Here is a 19,557-nt window from a genome sequence, read left to right as displayed (position 1 = left end):
CATAAACTCCATTATGGTTATTAAAAGCAAGGGACAGAGGAGGCAAACTGTGTTTTGTTTCCTATTAAGGCGACTCCACTCCTCTGTAAGAGGATTAGCTGCGACACACGCTCAGTTATGTAAGACTGTCAGAGGATAATATCTGACATTTCCTCATATGATACATTTTGGAGGCCCCAGAACGCTGTTCTGTTTAGGTGAGCGAACATCTGTCATGTCTTATTGGTGCATATTTCACTTTTGTTTGTGTTGATATTCTGACATATGTTAGTTCTTCACTCTGAACCTTTGAATATGTTCATTTTTCCACCAAGGTGAATTAATATGGGACACTCACGCCATTTTATTCAAGTGAGGCAGATGTGTTTCTGAATTAATGAATAATAATAAGTGTTCGCTTTGACAGCAGGTTCAGCTGCTTCAAGTTGAAGCAAAATAAGAAATGACCGAGACTTTTTTGTTTCATCTCCATGACAGAACCTGACAGGCTCACCATAGATGCTAAAAATATTCTTTATTTAGATTCGACCTACTTTCAGCACATTTCTATCGCTAATTTTAACTTCAAATCAACACTTGGTAATATTTCTGTATTAACTATGGAACAAGTGAGTACTAGTGTATAATGTAAAAGGTCACTAACCCATGCAACGAGAATTATCATCCAATAATTTGACTCTCCTCTGGTCTTCACTGAGTTTCATTATCTTTCAGCTCATTGCTTTAGCTTTACGGCCCACAGCCTCATCGATTTGTTCTGTTCACTGCTCTCATTAATCTCATTTCCAGGCGCAGCAGGCAGTTGATTTAAGCTGCTGAACACACACTTTGCCATAAAACCCTATCGCATTCCCGGTGCAACGTCTCGTGATTCCTGAATCCAGGTGAAGAAGAGTTGCATCTGGATGAGATGCACCAGGTTTTAATGTATGAAATTATGTCACTTTAATAGAAATTTTATACATAACAGGATCCAGTAGAAACTTTATGCTAGTTTTAGACAGGAAACCAACATAGCTGTGTCACAAACCGTCAACCTTTAGTAGAGGGGGAATGTGGGACTGAGCAGCGGGTCAGATTTACATCATTCACTCAAAGGCTGCATCAGAGAACCCTTTTCTAAACTTAACCACACAGTTTTTGGGCCCTAAATTTACAAAAGTGTTATTTTACATTAAACATGTTAATTTATTTTTCCCAGACACCTCTTCCAGCTCATCCTTGGGGGGATCCCGAGGCGTTCCCAGGCCATCCGAGTTTATTACTCTTGATAAAAATCAAAAGTATCTGTCTGCTTTCTTAACCTGGTAGATGTTATTCTGACAGGGAAACTACATGGAGCCCTAAAGGGGCTGAATCCTGTCTGGTAAATGATCATCATGATTGGGGCACAGCCTCGGGCTCATTGGGCCTCACAGCAGCACCTTTGTGGACTATTTATCGTTTTTTTACATGCTGGACTTGCTCAAATGTTTTACTTTCAAGTTTTATTTCAATTTAAGAAATTAATTCTAATCATCATTTGCACTCAGCTTTTTATCTGACCTCAGGCGATGCAGTTAAATCTGATTTGTAAAGCATTATATGAAAATATAAAGCATCCAAAGCGGTGTTTTAAATCAGACATGTGGAACTTCCTCCCCCCACTGCTCAAATTCATCTGTGGTCCCTCAATAATCCCTCTTAACATGGAGTAACTGCATCCTGACAGCTCGGGTCCGTCACGTGTTCCTCCCTCCTACCTAAACGCTGAGCAGACGGACCGACTCCTTCAGATGTCAAGGCTGCAGCTGCCTGGCTCCAGACGCCAGATAAAGAACGCCGTAAGCTGCAGATTGTTTGGACTCACAAAACGGCCAGAGTCTTGATGTCACTTCCTGGATCATCACTCTCAATGCCAGGAAAACAAAGGAAAAGCAGGGAGGTTTCCTGTCTGCGGTTACCAGGACGACATCTCCATCTCTATATCATTCTGCTTTCAGATTTTTCTTTGTCGGTGTGTTTGTCTTCACTCTGACTGCCATCTCTGTTTCTCCTTCTTTTTTTCTTTCTCCAGTTGTGTTTTAATACACTCACAGTTAGGGTCCACACACACAAATACACACACACACACACACACACACAGAGAGAGAGAGAGAGAGAGAGAGAGACATGCTAACATGTTCTCTAGCTTTTCTAACAAAGGAACGATGCATTGAAAATAAAATTTTTATATTATGAGAAAAAAATGTCATAACATGAGAAATGTCATAATTTTATTCCCAGAATTTAGTTCCTAGGAAAATATCATAACAAAGCCTACAAAATATTTCAGTTATAAAGTCATTTTAAGATAAGATTAATATATGAGAATAAACTTCTAATTATAAGAAAAAAAGTGATAATAATACAAAAATACCGTCTGACGTGTAATATTAACTTTGATGTTGATTGAACATAATCGGACATTCCCTCATAAAGCTGCAGCACTATTCTCATGATGCTTCAATTCTGTTTTTCTCAGACTCAGTATCTCTCAGATTGAGCAGCTCCCGTGATCCTACTGTGTATTATTTCACTGCGACGTCAAACTGCATTTTTTTCTTTGCTTTTCTCGAGACAAACCTAAAATACTGTCTGTATATTTAAGCTGTCCCGGTTTGACCTTTCTTAGCAATGGCAGAATTTAAATTTCAACCACCCCTGGTCAGGTGACCCATTTCTAATATAAGATAATAATGATATAAAATGTATATCGCCCAAAGACATTCAAGCATAAAAATGAATCTTTTTCTTAAAACTGTCCTTGAAATCTGAATCCTTACTTTGGATATAAAACATAAAGTAAATATTTAATCTTTCTGCTGCAGACTTAGAGGCCATTTGGCTTTAGTTCATGCACATTCCCATAAACAGTGGACAGATAATAATAACTAATAACATGCTGGAGATGTGGGTAACAAGCTGGGAAACACTGAAATATCTAATCAGACCATTTTAAGGGCAAAGCCGCCATTGCCCTCAACAGACACAGGAAATTACCGTGGAGACGACTTTCACCTTCTTTCCAACAGAATCTGGGTCAGCCTCATCCTCAGTATCTGTGGCAGCACATTTCTCCATTTGTCCCTTCAGTACTAAGACTTCACATCCCCCTCTGTCTCATTAGGGTGACGGTAGAGTGATGGACTGCTGCACTTTACACCTGGTTACCTTAGAGTAGTAGTAATTGTCTATTGTTGGACCATATAGTGGCTGTCTGACATGCAGAATTAGATGAGAATATGTTAGAAGAGTTGGAGCCACTACAGTAACATAGAAGCTGCAGAAATAACCCAAATTACTGGGGAAGTCCAGAACGTATCCGTCCACCATTCTGTCTGAGAGCCAAATGAAACCGTCATTGGAAAACACAGTTCTGTTATCTGTAATCAATAATCAAGTTTCAGTTTATTTGACATGACAAAATGTCAGAATCTCTGCATAATGGATAAAGTAATGAAGCGGCTGTTAGCTTAGTAAGAAAAAATAAGAAAATATGTCACTTGATTCAGTATAATTCTAATCTAATCTGGATCTGCATCAAACTGGTTTCATTTGCAAGTTTAGCCCTGATCTGTATCTGCACATGAATTCAGAACTAATCATCAAAATGTCTTGTATTTCTCCGTGGTATAACCTAATCGTGAGTAATATGCTAACATATAATAAAAGAAAGTAAATACCTCGTCATGTGGGCGGATAGGAAGTCACTTTTACAGACTGTTGTGTTCTCTTGTTGTTTTGTTGTTTTCCTGAACACATCATCAAACCAGACACTGAATCAGTCAGTCTGTTTTTGTAGGATAAAAATCACATCAATCTGATTTGAAATCAGTGAAATAAGAGTAAAATATATTTGTTTTGTCTACTTTACTGAAATGTTGATGATGTCCCAGAAGAAATGAACACCGCTGACTAAAACAAGAATAAAATGCTGTGGTTTTCTTTCATTAATTAATATGACCGAAAATCAATCAAGGACATTTGACACATGACAAAAATTAAACAACAACAACAACAACAACAACAACAAAACAGCTGTTAAAAAACAACACTAAGAAGCACGTAACAAAATACCCTAAAAAGGAACCTGTCAGAGAACAAGACAACCTGCTGATTTAAATTCGGTTCGAAGCATTAGTCAGTTCCTGTAAATAAAGAAAAGAACTTCTTCACAGCAAAGAACTCACTGCTTTCACTTCAGCTTCTCATTCAAGGAGATGTTACTTCTCAAATATTTGCTGTGTTTGAATGCAAATGAAAGCCGTCTGAAGGTTTACTGAGAATAACATAAAACGAAATCCTTCGTCATTTTCGGAAGCCGAAGGTTCACATTTAAACTGTGTCACCAGACTTGTGCCTTGCATAGATATGTTTGACTAAAAGCTCTTGACATTGTCATGCAATCTCTTGCAATACTCATACACCTCTGCCTACAGGCTGTTGTTATAACGACGAAGCCTGAAAATGAATTTGACTTAATTATTTGTGTCCTTGTGAGATTCCTTATGCCTAAACTTCCATGCATTTCCTTTCCACTTCATTAGGCTGCGATCATTAGCTTTGATTATAATTGCTCCGCTTCATTCATTAGCTCTTGAGCCTGATTTTCTCCTTTCTCTCAGAGGAAATTTACAAGCCGTGTCTTAGCACCTCGAGGTTTAGAAAAACAAACACTTCTGATAGAAAAGGGCTTTCAGCTCTGTGGCAAAGCAATGAAGTTTGGGGTTAAGAACTCAATAGGAGGTTTTTGTTTGACGTAAAAATATAAAATGATTGTTCTCGTGGTGTTGAGGTCGATGCCTTTTTCTGCCCACTTGACCTGCACAAATTTCAGCTTTGAGTCTTTTTTTTTTTAGGTTTCATGGTGATTTCACAGGAAATGAGCTCTACATCCTGTTAATCCTGCTGAATTATCTACCAACATCTGCAGCACGTACTTCAAAAAATTACCAAATGTAAGGTATCAAAACGTTATCCGCTATTGCAATGTTGTTATTGCACAGTTAATTGAAAAAATATATTAGCTTGCAATAGCTTCTACTTCTTTTGTATCTAAACTAATCCTTTGACATGATTAATCCCATCCATTTTATTGTGGACTGAACATTCCACAATAAAATGTTCAAATAAAATAAAATAAATAAAAACATTTAATTTAAAATAAAAAAAATAAATAAAATAATTTTTAAAAAAGTACAACTTCCTCCGTGATTATTAAAGTATCTATTACATTACATTATTATTACATTTTATGGACTGAACATTCCCTCAATAAGAAGCTCACATCACTCTAAAAACAGTTTTCCCTCCTCCCGATATCCTCATTAGAGCTGAGGAAACAATCTTAGAGTATGATCTTAATTTCTCTTCAGGGATCAGATTATTATGTAAAAAAATTTTTAAATAATAATTTTTAAAAAATTGTTTCTGTTTTTTTTTCTATTTGTTTGCCTGTATCATGTCCAATTTCTTTTCGCCAACCTAAAAATGAAAATGTTACTTTCACATTTTGCTAAAAAAAAAAAAGAGTGGAACATATTATTGTCTGGAATTGTGACAGTAACTGATGTGGCATATAATGTTTTGGAATATTTTTGTCTTTTTAATATTGAAAGATTAAAAATGAATAATCATGTGAATTTAGAAAATTGTAATATTGACACAATCCTGAAAACGTGACAGTAATAAATTCCATGTCTATGATCCCCCCCCCATCCCACATACACACAAACACAAACACACACCATCGTATTAACATCAAATTGACTGAGTCTGGCTGTGTTGAAAATGAAAAGCTGCGTTTTCTTCGAACAGGAAATTAGATTTTTGTTATCTGCCTTTATTCTCTGATGAATTCTTTAAGTCTCTAGGAATCCACAAACCTGCTCGTTTCAATTACAGAACCAGTGATGGTTTTCTCTGCTCTACTGGGTTTAAAAAAAAGAAAAGAAAAATAGATGATGATAGACACAGGCTCGTGCACAACACTGCATTATTACCTGGAAATAAATACAGTGCAGAGCATGTATAAGGTGTCAGTGACGTAGAATCAGATCACACGGTGGTTCCATGTGCTCCAGACAGCTGCTGTCAGATAATGCTGTGAATAATTGAACTCTGAGTAGAACAGCATTCGTTTCTTCTGCAGGTTTGAGAGGATATTTGAAGGTTTTCCATTTACAACGTATCCTGAACTCAAAGAGGGGGCAGAGGTTTGGGGACAATCACGCCAGAATTGATTAAATTCTTGCACGCAGAAAGAATGAGATCCTTTCTGAAGAACGATTAAAGGTAGCTGTTAGAACATATAACCTGAATAGATCTGCAGGGAGCGTGACCCCAGTATTCTGGAATAATACAATAATACATCTACACAAACGAGTTGTATGGACTCTGCAGAGACTCGGCTCCAACCGTCGGGGTGTGTTGGATCCACCGCTCAGTGAGAGGCTCCATTAATGAAATAAAGTTAATTAAGCTATTTGCAAAATGATCCTGGGGTCTGAACGTGTTCGCATTAAGGTTCCTATTTCTGCTACCCACACTTCCATTACACTCATCTGAATTATGAATAGTCAGGAAATGATTACATTCATACTGGATACGGAGGAGAGCGTACCTGACCATGACCAATTGTTGAGGATTGCAGAAGGAATTTTGAAATTAAGACTATGAATATATGAAACTAATGTAGAATTCTACATACTGCTTTCAAAAAACATTATTTCTACTCTAAGATTATTAATTTCAGCACTTTATTCTACAGTAACAACAATTTTTGATTAGATAGATAGATAGATAGATAGATAGATAGATAGATAGATAGATAGATAGATAGATAGATAGATAGATAGATAGATAGATAGATAGATAGATAGATAGATAGATAGATAGATAGATAGATAGATAGATAGATAGATAGATAGATAGATAGATAGATAGATAGATAGATAGATAGATAGATAGATAGATAGATAGCTTGTGTCTCGCCACGTGCTGACCTCGTCTCCTTCCACACGCTCCAGCCAGTGATGTCTGAATGGCGCCCCACGGGGCTGCAAACTGCTTGCGACAATTGTGCCAAAAACTGTTTCATTACTCGGCACCCCATTCATTGAGAATGTGGACGCCTTCTTTGGTAGGGTGCCTGTACTGCAACCACAGAACGCTCAATGAGCACAGAAAACAGCACTTTGACGTTTCCTTTATTGCATATATTTTCTGAATAAAACCGAATATAATCTAATTCAACTGTTTTAATCCTTGCTTCCTATATTATAGCCACATATTATAGGAAATTGTTTTATGATTATCCTTGCAGGATTCAATAAGGCATTAAGAGGTATAGATTACGTGTTCATGCATGTACATAATATAAATATATACATACGTGTTCGTGTGCGTGAGTTACATATGATTAGTGTCACTGGGAAAAAAACAAGGTCTATGTTGTGAGATAAACGTTGGAAATCCGAGACGTGATCACAGCAGCACCACCGGCTTCATTCTCATGTCTGTATTAGTAACGCCTCATCATTGACGTGTTGCTACTGTATGTCAGGTGCTGGGAACAAAGCAAACACTTCACCTGTGTGGTTTATTATTTTCTACCATGTGAGCAACAGAGCCTGAAAATAAGTTTCTTAGACATTTTGAACTGGCGGCACCAGTTCAAAATGTTCCCAGACTTAGGATCTCTCTCTGGTTGGATCCATTGTAAAGTAATGATGACGCTAACTGTCTGTCAGCAATTGGAAAGCCAATCTGATCAATCCAAGGGATATTGACATGATTGGCAGCGCACCGCGCTGTTTCATCCATTCTAACACATCCGGTGCTTCGGATCACCCATTGACCACTAAACTGTCTCACCTGTTGAATGGAGCCCCAGTGTGTCACCTGGTGAATGGGGTGCTGGAGCACTTGGTGTGCCAAACGTCATCAGTCACATGGTTTGTCCATGTTTGAAGCAGGTTCTGGAGCAGTGTTTCACATGGGAACGTGTATCGCAGCGCCGGAACAAATCGGACATCATATTCAGCGCCGGAAGATTCCCTAGTCATGCAGGCTGTGTCTCGCCACGTTGCTGACCTCGTTTCCTGCCACGTGCTCCAGTCTCAAGATTTTGTTTCCAGTGATTCTCTTGTTTTGGTCTATACGAGTATTGCCCTGAGTAAGGTGATGTTTCTGTTGTTACTTTGTTAGTCTAGTTTTATTCCTCACAAGGTGATTTTTTGTTACTTTGTAGTGTAGCTTGTCTTTTGAAGGTGATTTTCTGTTACCTTGGTTTCTGGATTTTCCTTTGAAGGCGATTTTCTGTTTACTTTGTAGTGTAGCGTTTTCCATTGAAGGCGATTTTCTGTTGTTACTTTGAGCTTAATAACCTTGTTGCTCTTGTACTCTGCATCCGGGGTCATGGCCTTGCTTTTGCCATACAGCACATAACACGTACGATATATATAAAGGCATTCATACTTGTGCACAAACACTTACAGTATATGTATGTATACTGTACATACATGCTATAAAAATGTGCATAGATGAGTATTTACTTTTAAAGGAAGTGCTGAAATATAAGAACTGTTTTTCATTCTGACAGGTATTCGATAGTAAATAACACAAGCCTCACTTTCTTTTTGATTTCCCATTTTCTTCAAGCGGTGCTTAAAGATGGAGGTATAAGGTCAGTCAGCTGAATACAGGTCAAATCTTTTCAGATCCTACAACGAGAAGTCTTGATTGAGATACTCTCTGTAAAGGCATTGTAACAACCAGCCTTCCATCACCGCCTTCTCACAATCATGTCTTCACTTTCCGTAAGTGTCATATAATGAATGTCTTTCAGGAAATAGTCGATATATTGGGTTGGTGTTTACACCATTCTCAACAAATAAAAACACAGTTCTCTCTTTTCTGACAATAATGTGTAAAAACACTCAGACCCACAGTTTTACTCACTGAATCACTCAAATATCAAATGTTCATGTCTTCTGTTACGAATGTGTTTTATTTAATCCTAACCTGAGATCAACCTCTGAAACCAACATAAAAAGACATTAAACTAGACACAACTGGAACGATTTCTTTAATTACAGATGCTATAAATTCATCATCTTCATCACCGTCAGTGTTAAAATTACACAATTCAGTGAAGTGTCACCTAACTGCTAATTAGAATGGGATTTTCCTGACAGGAATGACAACACCCGCAAATGTCACCAGCGTGACCTTTGAAAAGAACCTCATCTCCATGAAAGGTGAATAAAGATTAAACTAATCCCAACACGATCCATCCCTGAAGCCTCTTCACCTGCTGCCATCGACCAAAGCACGAAACTATTCCCCTGTCCTGACTACCACCACTACATTTGTCACGTTAGTATTTCATCGTTAAATCCTTCTGATGTAATACCACTTTTCATTTTTCACCCAAACTGCCTCTTTTCAATTTAGATCCAAACACGATTTGAGCATATCCCCACAGAAGAGGCAAAGATGGATGAAAATAGATTTGAAACATCCAATATAAATATTACTCTTGGGGCTAAAAACATACTGATCCTTCAAAGTGAAAGCCTTCATTTAATACCTACGTCTCATCACTGCTATACCTTCCCTGCTCGAGCGTAATTCATCCTGCGTCTGATCAAGCATAAAAAACATAGGATTTAATATTCAGACAGTGGCAGTCTGGACATGTACGACTGTGGAAACAGAACAAGCCTGTTGGTAGTCTAAAATGATTCCACGTGTCTGGAGGAATCAAACAAAAGGGAGGACGGAGGAATGTGGGTCACGGTGAGCTCGGGGCGAGCTGCCAAACTGTCTCATTCCTGGCATTAATCTGTGTGGACTGAGGCTGCATCACTGAGCACAAATAACACTGATGTGATGGGCTCCTCTCTAGGTATGATGCTTGTGGAAATGTGGGTGGCCGTAATGAGATGTAGGGTGGGCAGGGAGGATGTGTCCAGCCCTCTGAGATGAACACACCAGCTCCAGGTGGAACCTGAGCTCTGACACAGGTTTATCTCATACAGAAAAAAAATAATTAGTTCTAATGTACGGAATGCCAGAGATAATTAACGACCGCTGTCGACTCCCACAACACATCCAGTATTTATGAGGACGGAGGGAAAAAAAAAAGCCCACAGTCGAATAACAACAAATCAAAACATGCCCCTTGATTTTCCACAAAACATACTTTCAATAGATTTTCTAATACGGTGATACTGTAAAAAGAATTTTAGCCCAACAGTGACAGTGAGCAGCACTTTGGACTCAAAGAGAAGAGGTCCTGGGTTGAGATGCACATGAGAACCCGTGTGGAGTTCTCTGTTCTCCCTGCTTCTCTCTCTGAGTTCTCCAGGTTCCTCCCCCATCAAATAACATTCAGTAGAGGAGAACCAGTGACACTAAATTAACTGCAGGCATGAACGTGAGTGGGAATAGTTTTTTGTCTATCTATGTGGTCTTATGTAGTGAACTGGCGACTTGTCCAGGGCAGACTCCGCCTCCCTCCAAAAGCGGGCTGGGATTGGCTCCAGCCCACCGGTGACCCTCCACAGGGTGAGCACTGACAGGAAATGAATGAATAAAATGGCATTACAGATGACCTGCTGACAGATGTCTTTACATGAGGCCTTCACACAAACACATTTTGCTGACGTTTGTGCAGTGAAACACTTTCACTGCGTTTGGATGGTGTAGTCGAAGATGCAAAACGTTCGTCAGGAAGGTGAGAGAGAAGAGTCGAGTTGGGTTACCCTTAATTTATTCATCATTTCCATTCACTCCTCTAACATTACATCACTCCACTGACCAACTATTAATGCAGTGTAATTCAATCCCATGACACTCAGACTATGCAACAAGATCGCATTCTGAGTTGAATGGAGAAAGAAATCAGAGACTGATGGATAAGAAAATCAAAACCCAAGAAAACTAGAATCTCAGGTTCATTCGTCCAAATAGCCACCTCTCTGGTACAGACTTTTAAAGAAATTTAATAAAGCCATGGCGTTTATTTTGTGTGACATAAATGAATCCAGTGAATAATTTCCAGGGAGGAGAAGTGTATAACTGGATCACATGGAGACTCCATCACAATGTCAGCAAAACCAGTGAACTGCAGGTGGACTGAAGGATTTCATCTGTGTGGCTGGTTAAACTGAGAGAACATGAAACATGGATGCTTCATGTTCAGATTAGCAGTCGTCACTGTTTTAAGCTCTATCCCAAAATCTCTGCCACCAGTGTGGTATGTGAACAAACACGAAACATGGTTACGTCTTTCTTCTGTTCCTGAGTTGTAGTGTTGAGTAGCAACTACAAAGTGCTTTAGCAGAATTCCATCGTGTCACAGTGAAGCAGATCTTTTGATATTTGGACATAAAACATTCCCAGGTCATAATTTTATCCAATTTGACATTTTAATGACATTTTGCCAGAATTTTAGTGTATTATTTTTTAGGGTCGCTGGGTACTACAGCCTATCCCAGCCGACTGGGGGCATGAAGCAGGGGACACTCCGGACTCGATGCCAATGCACCGCAGTGACAAGAGAATTTTTTTTCTTCTAATGCCTGTTAAAGACGTTCTGCCCCATCTGACTTCATCCATTTTTTGTGTTTTTGTCCAGTTTGTGTGTGCATATATGCAAAGTGAACATTTTGTACATCTTCACCTTATCTGTGTCTCTTCGGTTTTTAAAACCGCTTCCACATGGTTACACAAAAATAACCGAGGGTCACTATTATGCCAGAGTTATGAATGGATGTACAGTATAATCACTATAATTGTCTGTTCAGGTAAGGTGCATAAAAAGACACCCACATTTAAATGAACTTTGTGATCTCTACAGGGACAATTTCCTGCGTGAACAATAAAATTTCCATACAGCCTCTCAGTGGAGACATAATTGAAAGTCTGCCCACAGAAGGACGGCATTTTCTACTTCAGAGCAAAACAGCCCAATCCCTACAGTGCTACTTCACAGGAATCACAGTACACTACTTCACAATAAAAGGTTTTCTCACTGCGTACTGAAACATGACATGAAAAAAAAACTGACTGTCCCCAAACAGGCATGTGACAAATGTCTTGTTCTTCTCAGGCTATGTTAGCAGGGTCAGCGAGGCTCTGTCCGACTGTCCTACTTCCATTTTTGAGAATTCCCTCAGTGGCAGCATGGCCAAAGTTCACTCCAGGTGTTTTTGGGACACCAGTAACACAGTCCTCTACCTGAGGCTCTAAGAAAGCAACCCTCTTTCCGTTTGACCGCCGGTGACCTGACTCCACCTCTCTGGGGTCTGAACAGACGATGATGGCTCGTCCGCCACATCCTCTCGATCCTCCACTCCGGCTTTCCCGACATCGACAGGGAGTGAGGTAGAGATAGAGCAGCACCAGAATGATGCTGACTACACAGGAAGCCAGCGTGGTGAATGCTGTGTTGAAGTGTTCCGCGCTGCTGCGGCGTGCCAGGCCATTGGTGGAGGTTGTGCTTAAGTTTCCGACCGTCACCCTGACTTCCAGGAAGTCACTGGGGTCATACTTGTGCCTGCGAGCCGTCACACACATGTACACCCCAGAGTCCTCCAGCAGGGCTGACTGGATGTCAAGAGTGCCATTGGGGAAAACTACAAGGTGGCTATTTGGATCATCAGTTGATGAGTTCACAACAGTTCTTGGAGTAACCCAGAACACGACTGGGCTAGTGGTGGCTGCAGAAACCAACCCTGGACACGACAGTCTCAGCCATCGGCCTGGCTCTATTTGGTAAGTCTGTTCCTCCAGGGACACATCTGGTGCTACCTCCGGGCGACATTCAGACCCCAATCCTGAATCCCCTCCACAGGGGTATCCACCTATGAAGTCTACCAGGGGCCGATACTGTTTCCACATCCAGTACTGCAGCAAAGCCAGGAATGCACAGTCACAGACCAAAGGGTTTTCCTGCACGTAAATTTCACCGTGTTGGCTGAGAGATAACAGGCTCTGGATAGGCACTTTGGGGAGCCTGTTGTATGATACATCAAGAAAAGACAGATTATAAGGCCCTCCGGGTTCCCAGTAAAGCCCCAGAGGAAAAGCCACCAGTCTGTTTCCAGAGAGGTAGAGTCTCTGCAGGCTGTGAAGATCACTGAAGGCTCCTGGGTTGATCTGGGCGATCTGGTTGCCAAACAACAGCAGTTCTTTCAACTCCTTCAAGCCAGTGAAGATGGATGAGTTCAGAGTTGTTAGCCGGTTGGAAGAGAGGTCTAGGTGGTGGAGACGTGGCGTCAGAGTAAAGACATTTACTTCAATTTCGCTAATGTCATTTCGACTGAGAACGAGTGAAACAAGCCTTCCTAAGGGTTGAGAGATCCAGTCTACAGGTAGGACGGTGATGGCGTTATGGCTCAGGTCCAACCGTGTGGCATAGCTGGGGACGTCGGAGGGCAGGGCAGACAGATAGCGACCACTGCAGGAGATAATATCACTGGCGCAAAGGCAGGAAGACGAGCAAGAGGACACCGACGAAGGCAAGCCAAGACACAAGGAGAGCAACAAGGCTGCAGGTGCAAGGGGGCAACCGCCGCCTCCAATAACAGTCATAAGTAGTGATGCAGAGGGATGCATGCTGGTGTTCCCTCAGGATTACATCTCAGGTTACATTCCACCCCCCGGGACACTGATGTCAGGTTCACCAGCCTCTGAAGGTGGAAGACAGAACATGACATTAATATTCTCTCTATACTATTGAGCAGTAATAACGTGCTCCCTCTGGTGAACATAATCAACAATATAACCAGGATAACCAGGAAAACCATTATCACACATGGAACACGTACAAATCTGTCTGTCTCTAAATAACAAACTCATTCATGTGCATTAACATACTTTGCATGAACCTCATTTAGTTGTAGGAAGCCTCTATATTAACAAAAGATATTTATTCACGTGTTCAAGTTATTTATGTTTCCTGTCATGAACACTCAAGTTACTTCTATAATTCACATCGGCTCAATAGAACAAGGCATTAAATGTGACATTTTTTTGTTAAATTTATACAGTAAAAAATTCAACAGAAATTTTATATGCTGTCAAAAATCTTGCATTCAGTGTTTAATATTTAATATCTATTTCATTTGTTTAACTGAGAGCTTATTTATTACACCATCCTAAACAACCAACTTTATTTAATAATACATTTAAAATGCTACAAAAGACCAGTCATGAATAATGAAGAGTGGGGCGTTCCATTACCTGATTAATGGAGAGGATAGTGAGATCTGGAGTCTAACATAACATCCAATATAGAAGATATGAAAATACTTGTTAGTGTCAGATGAACAGTTGATGTCAAATTAATTCCAATCCTGTTCTGTCTCAGTCAGCCACGCTCACCTTTACGCAGTGGTTTCTCCCGCGTTCCGATCCAGACGCTCCGCCGCGATCCTCGAACGCGTCCCGGACGTGAATCCTAAAAATCCTCCAGATAACTTGTCTCTTTCAGGAGGAGTGAAGAGTGGCGTGTCCTCCTCTCTGCACAGAATCCACAGAATGTGAGGAGGAGGAGGAGGAGGAGGAGGCGTGGAGGGTGCAGATGAGCCGCTCACCTGCAGGTCGGGTTGCACGTTGCTGTGGGAGGGTCGTCCCGAAAGTGTGGAACATGACAGGAGAGACGGGGCAGCCAATGGGCGCGCAAAGACAGAATTAACAATTACCAATTAAAAATGACACAAAAACAAAGAATCCTTCTTGTGACTTCAACTTTATCTACTCACAGTGTACATTAAGTTCCTGTTAAAATACAACAAGAGTGTTTTTATGATCTCGCAAATTCATTGAAATCTAACATCTTACCTCCAGAACCTCTAACATGTGCTGTCCCTCTGATGTTCTCATTCCTGATCCTATCCATCCTGGTCACTCCCAGAGAGAACCTCAGCATCTTCATCTCTGCTACCTCCAGCTGTCTCCTGTCTTTTCCTCAATGACACTGTCTCTAGACCAAACAATATCGCTGTTTGGTCTAGAGTATTTTAGTATTTCAGTATTTTAGTACAACTATTTTAGAATGCAGTTTCTTTTAACCTTTTTAACGTCTTTCTGACGTTGGTTGGAGGAAACCTGGTCTGGATCCTGTCCTGCTGTTCTCTCTCTATTACTGTCTTGTCTCTCACTTCAAACTTTAAAATCATAAGATTAAAAAAGACTTCAAGATAGGTGATGAACATAAAAATCCTTCCATTACTCTCAGACTCCTGACAATTTTTTCCAAATTCTGACTTCAACTCAGAATTGTTGCTTCAGTGTCAAAATTATCACTTTTTTTTTGACTCTTTCAGATGGTGAGATGTTTCTGTACGACTCCATGCTGGTACTGCCTCATGTCACATTCAATTCCCATCAGATATACGGTTTTCCCACCTCTGCTGTGACAGTTTCTCATTAATAAGTAAGATTGTCATGAACATCCAGGTCGCATGAAAAGAATAAGAATATGGGAATCCTTCCCATCGTGTCTTCAGGGGCACTTCATAATCCAGTCACATGTCACCTGTGGGTCCACCCCTACATCTGCCAATGTTACACTCCTTATAATCTAAAAAGACAGTGTTATTGTACCTTTTATATTTTAGTCATTCATGACATGTAACTTTGATAGTTGGTCTTAAAAGGAATAAACCAACTTCAGTCCTATTATTATTATTATAATTATATTTTTTTGTTCCATCACAGTGCATGAGAAACATAAACGAAATAATACATCCCAGCAGATATCTGTCTTTGCAAATCAATCCTTCAAAGGTTTAGATTTTATTCTTTCAAACTGAAGGCTCCTAATCCCCGCAGGGGCTGTCAAACTCTGTCTATACCACAGCATTATGCTGTTAATGGTGGCTTTGCAATGATGGGCGTGTTTAATTAGAGATAACATCACTGCAATTAAACATCTGTGACCTTCAATGTCTTTTTCATTTATTCAAACAGCCACAGCTTTATCGCAGCTGGGTTTGTACCGTGCTGTAGAAGCTACGTGCAAGACTGCTGATGAAAGAATGAAAAAATGCCCTCAGATTTATTATTATAAAAAAAACAAAAAAACAGCATTTTGGGATTTGCCGTGGAGGCAAAATATTTCAGATGGCGTTAAGCCGTGGAACGGGTTTACATAATCCTTTCATTTTTAAATACTGCTTATCCGGCAGTGTTGGAATACAAAACTTAATCTGCTGCCTAATTTGTTCACATATTGATTGTGGCCACGTGCTCCCCTTGAAGTCACATGAAACCAAAATATTTAGTGTGTGTGTGTGTGTGTGTGTACATCAATTCATCTCAAAACATCCTGGTTCCTTCCAAGCACATACACAGACACACACACACACACTTCTCTTTTTGGACGATGATTCAACGCCATCAGCTGGAACACTTGTGAATGATGCACGTTGTCTTGTAATCTCAACATCAGAGTACCCACAATGCACTAGTAATTATAAGCTGTCCACCCAGGACATCATGATCAACAAACCACAGAATGTTTCCGGTAATCAAAGGGGAAGGTCGGAGAGGATTTTAGCAGATTGGTCATCTTCACTCTTGGATGTCGTGATCACACGTTATGTAGGGGATGGATGGACAAACACAGTTTCTCCCTTTCGTTAAACACTCTCTACCAGGGTTCCGAGGTACTAATGAGAATCCCATCAGACGTTGTGTCACACATGTGCCACTCGGTTTAGATTCTCATTAGAGAAATAAAGTGAATTAAATAGAACTTCACATGTCACAAGTACAATGCAACGAATGAACAAGTAATCCTGATCATTCAGGCTACTTTAGAGTAAGAATAGAAGGGCTAGAAATGATTAGAAATTAAGGTGGCTTGTCATTTTTGTGCAGGAGTCTTATTTTTTTCTGGAAGTTCCAGTTAGTGTTAATATATTGGACAGATTTGGGTCTTTATGATGGCAGCTAACAATGACAGCAGTAACTTTTCTTTTGTTGTGTACAGCGTTCCCAGGGGACACCACACGCACTCTTGTCCTCCACTCCAGCACCAATGGAAAAAAATAATAATCTATTTTTAGTATTTTATTTTATCATGAGATGACAGAAGCTTTATTTTCTGTGATAAGAATATACTTTGTATTGATGCAGTTGAATTGAAAGGGATTCAACGTCATGTCCTATATCCTTTAAAACAAATAACACAGTCCTAGAATGAATAACTTTTCCCAGTGTTTGCCAGATTTTTGAAACGTTCCTTCAAACCTTTAACTTCAGAGACAAGAAAGACGAACGGTGTCTAACATTATGTAGAGAAACACGCCATCTAGTGGATGAAATAAGTGAAGCCACTCAATCAGATCAATTTATCAATCTATTATTATTATTATTATTATTTATTTTTATAATTATCATTATTATTTTTATTATTATTATTTAATATTATTATTATTATTACTATTTTATTTTATTTTTTATTTTTTTAAATGTTAGTAATACTATTTAGAAAAATATTTAATTGTACTTTCCAACATATTCTTGTATGTATCAAATATGTTGTTTATACAAAATATTATATTTTATAATATAATTTAAAATATCATATAAATTAAAAGTTTTTGATCAATTGACAGCTGGGATGGGTTCCCGCCTTCCACCAGTGACCCTAAACAAGATGATTGGTTCAGAAAAAAGATATGTTTACAGGCTCACTGGAGAAGTTTAGATTCATGTTACAGTTCAGCTTACAGATAACCATCCCTGACCTCCAATCCTAGTGATCACAGTGTCCATGTTTCATTTGTGTTTGTGTAGCTGTGTGTTATGTATGTATAGGTGTGTGTTTTGAACTTTTTTCTCATGGTGTGTGTGTGTGGGCTTTGTTGTCAGGGAATATTTTCCTGCCATGTTGACACACGTGTGCTTGTAGTGACAACGGGGGTGGAGGGAGGTGAAAAGGGCCGCGCCAGTCAAATGTCATGCTATTATCACTGTGTGAATGTAAAGAGGACCGCCATGAAACACAGACATGCACGCGCGTATGTCCTTCTGTCAACCTTTACCCATCAGCCACTGGGTGAAGGTGTAACAGTATGGAGGTTGTGGAGTTCACATTCCAAGTAGAGAACATAAAAGTTGCCCTTGAGTAACAGGCAAACACACAACTGTGGGTTTGTGTAGCACCCCCCATGAAGTCCCCTTCAGGTCAAACCCAGAAACAAAATGTTGACAGGAAGTTGACAGGGCTGGTGTAGTTAGGAGGCGTTCAGCCGTTCTCCCTGTCACTAGAAAAGCGTGTCACCTTGGATCAGGAAAAATGAACATTTTCCCTCAAGGATTTCTTTTGGTCTGCCCAACCCCCCGCCCCCCCCTTTAACAACCAGACAAAAGCCTGTTTCCACATACTGAGGAAGTAAAGGCCATAAATACCTGGAAATGCATGCACAACCCTCTGCTGGAGTTAGGACAGCTTTAGCTGTTTGTATTTGTGTTTTTGCTGTGGGTGGAATTAAGTCAGATGAAACAGACTTAAACAACAGACTTAAATGCATTTACTGTGTTTCTTTATATTATAGGTGTTATTAAGGGATAAACACGTGGAGTAAAGTTTGGGTATTTTTGACCAGATTTTAACTTCTATTGTTATTTATTTGATTATACTTTTTTTTTCACCCTGACCAGACTTCAGTCAAGCATTAACTAATTTTTCTAACTTTAAGGGTTCTGATTCTGACTCATCTTCTGCTTCTAATGAAAACCCAGATGAAGATGAAGAGACAGACCTTGTTCCTAGACGTCAGTCAGGACAAATAAGGAATAGAGTGAACATTGGACCTGGAGGGTTAAATGTGTAAATGTGTGCCAATGTTTGCTAACTGCTCAAGTCAAGGCTTTCTCAGATCAGATTTGTTTTGGCAGCCGTCCACAGATTCATCTCATCGACATGTTTGATGATGAAGACGTGGTCACGTTGTGTGACGGCGTATCTGGAGCCGGGTGGCCTTGTCTGATCAGTGTCTCCACAGGCCTGACGTATTTCTGTCTCCTTTCCACGCAAACTCTGCAAAGCCGGATCTGACATTCCAAGAACTGAAGCTGATCTTGTCATTCAGGAGACGTTAAACACTTTTCATAAAGAAGAATGTGCAACAACACACAAAAACCAAGATTAACGTAGATTAACATAGATTTTACTGGTTCCTGTGTCTGGTGGACAGATGCTGAGCTTTAATGTTATCTTATTACAGATGGCTTTTGCAGCAGATGTCACCGACACGACTTCCCTCAGTTTAAAGCTGTTATAGTTACCTGTTGTCTGCTGCACGAGCACACAGTTACCAACTCCTAAGAGAACGCATATTCCTTCAGCAGTTGGTGGATATTAATGGATCTCTACTGAGAAACCCGACTAAGAAGTTTTATTTTGGTGGTACGAAGGCCAAAGTAGTTCACGTTACAACTAAATGCAGTATTTCATGAATGGAACAAAAAGAAAACCAAACGTGTGCTTCAGTTTCTCATCTGTGTTACTGT

The 19,557-nt window shown here is 39.9% G+C and overlaps 1 protein-coding gene across 3 annotated transcripts; it reads right to left on the bottom strand.

Moving 5' to 3' along the window:
• Positions 1–10,790: 10,790 nt before the first annotated feature.
• On the bottom strand, positions 10,791–14,552 carry LOC137589476 (amphoterin-induced protein 2-like). 3 transcript variants are annotated; one of them, XM_068307274.1, is made up of 3 exons: positions 14,416–14,524; positions 14,275–14,307; positions 10,791–13,721 (listed from the first exon to the last, which is right to left on the bottom strand). In XM_068307274.1, the coding sequence occupies exon 3, from the start codon at positions 13,645–13,647 to the stop codon at positions 12,136–12,138; it is 1,512 nt and encodes a 503-aa protein (XP_068163375.1). In that variant the 5' UTR covers positions 13,648–13,721; positions 14,275–14,307; positions 14,416–14,524; the 3' UTR covers positions 10,791–12,135. The 3 variants fall into 3 exon arrangements, with proteins under 3 accessions (XP_068163375.1, XP_068163374.1, XP_068163376.1); XM_068307273.1 differs by lacking the exon at positions 14,275–14,307 and having other exon boundaries at positions 14,416–14,552; XM_068307275.1 differs by lacking the exon at positions 14,416–14,524 and having other exon boundaries at positions 14,275–14,401.
• Between the last annotated feature and the right edge of the window lie 5,005 nt (positions 14,553–19,557).

The sequence above is a fragment of the Antennarius striatus genome, chromosome 22 (assembly GCF_040054535.1).
Source record: "Antennarius striatus isolate MH-2024 chromosome 22, ASM4005453v1, whole genome shotgun sequence".
In the NCBI taxonomy this organism is placed as follows: Eukaryota; Metazoa; Chordata; class Actinopteri; order Lophiiformes; family Antennariidae; genus Antennarius; species Antennarius striatus.
The sequence above is the reverse complement of the archived record's forward strand: the minus strand, read 5'-3'. Positions and strand labels throughout refer to the sequence as shown.

Bases quoted from the DNA above. Each gene is read 5' to 3' on its own strand.
- LOC137589476 (XM_068307273.1), bottom strand. From the start codon at position 13,647: ATGCATCCCTCTGCATCACTACTTATGACTGTTATTGGAGGCGGCGGT.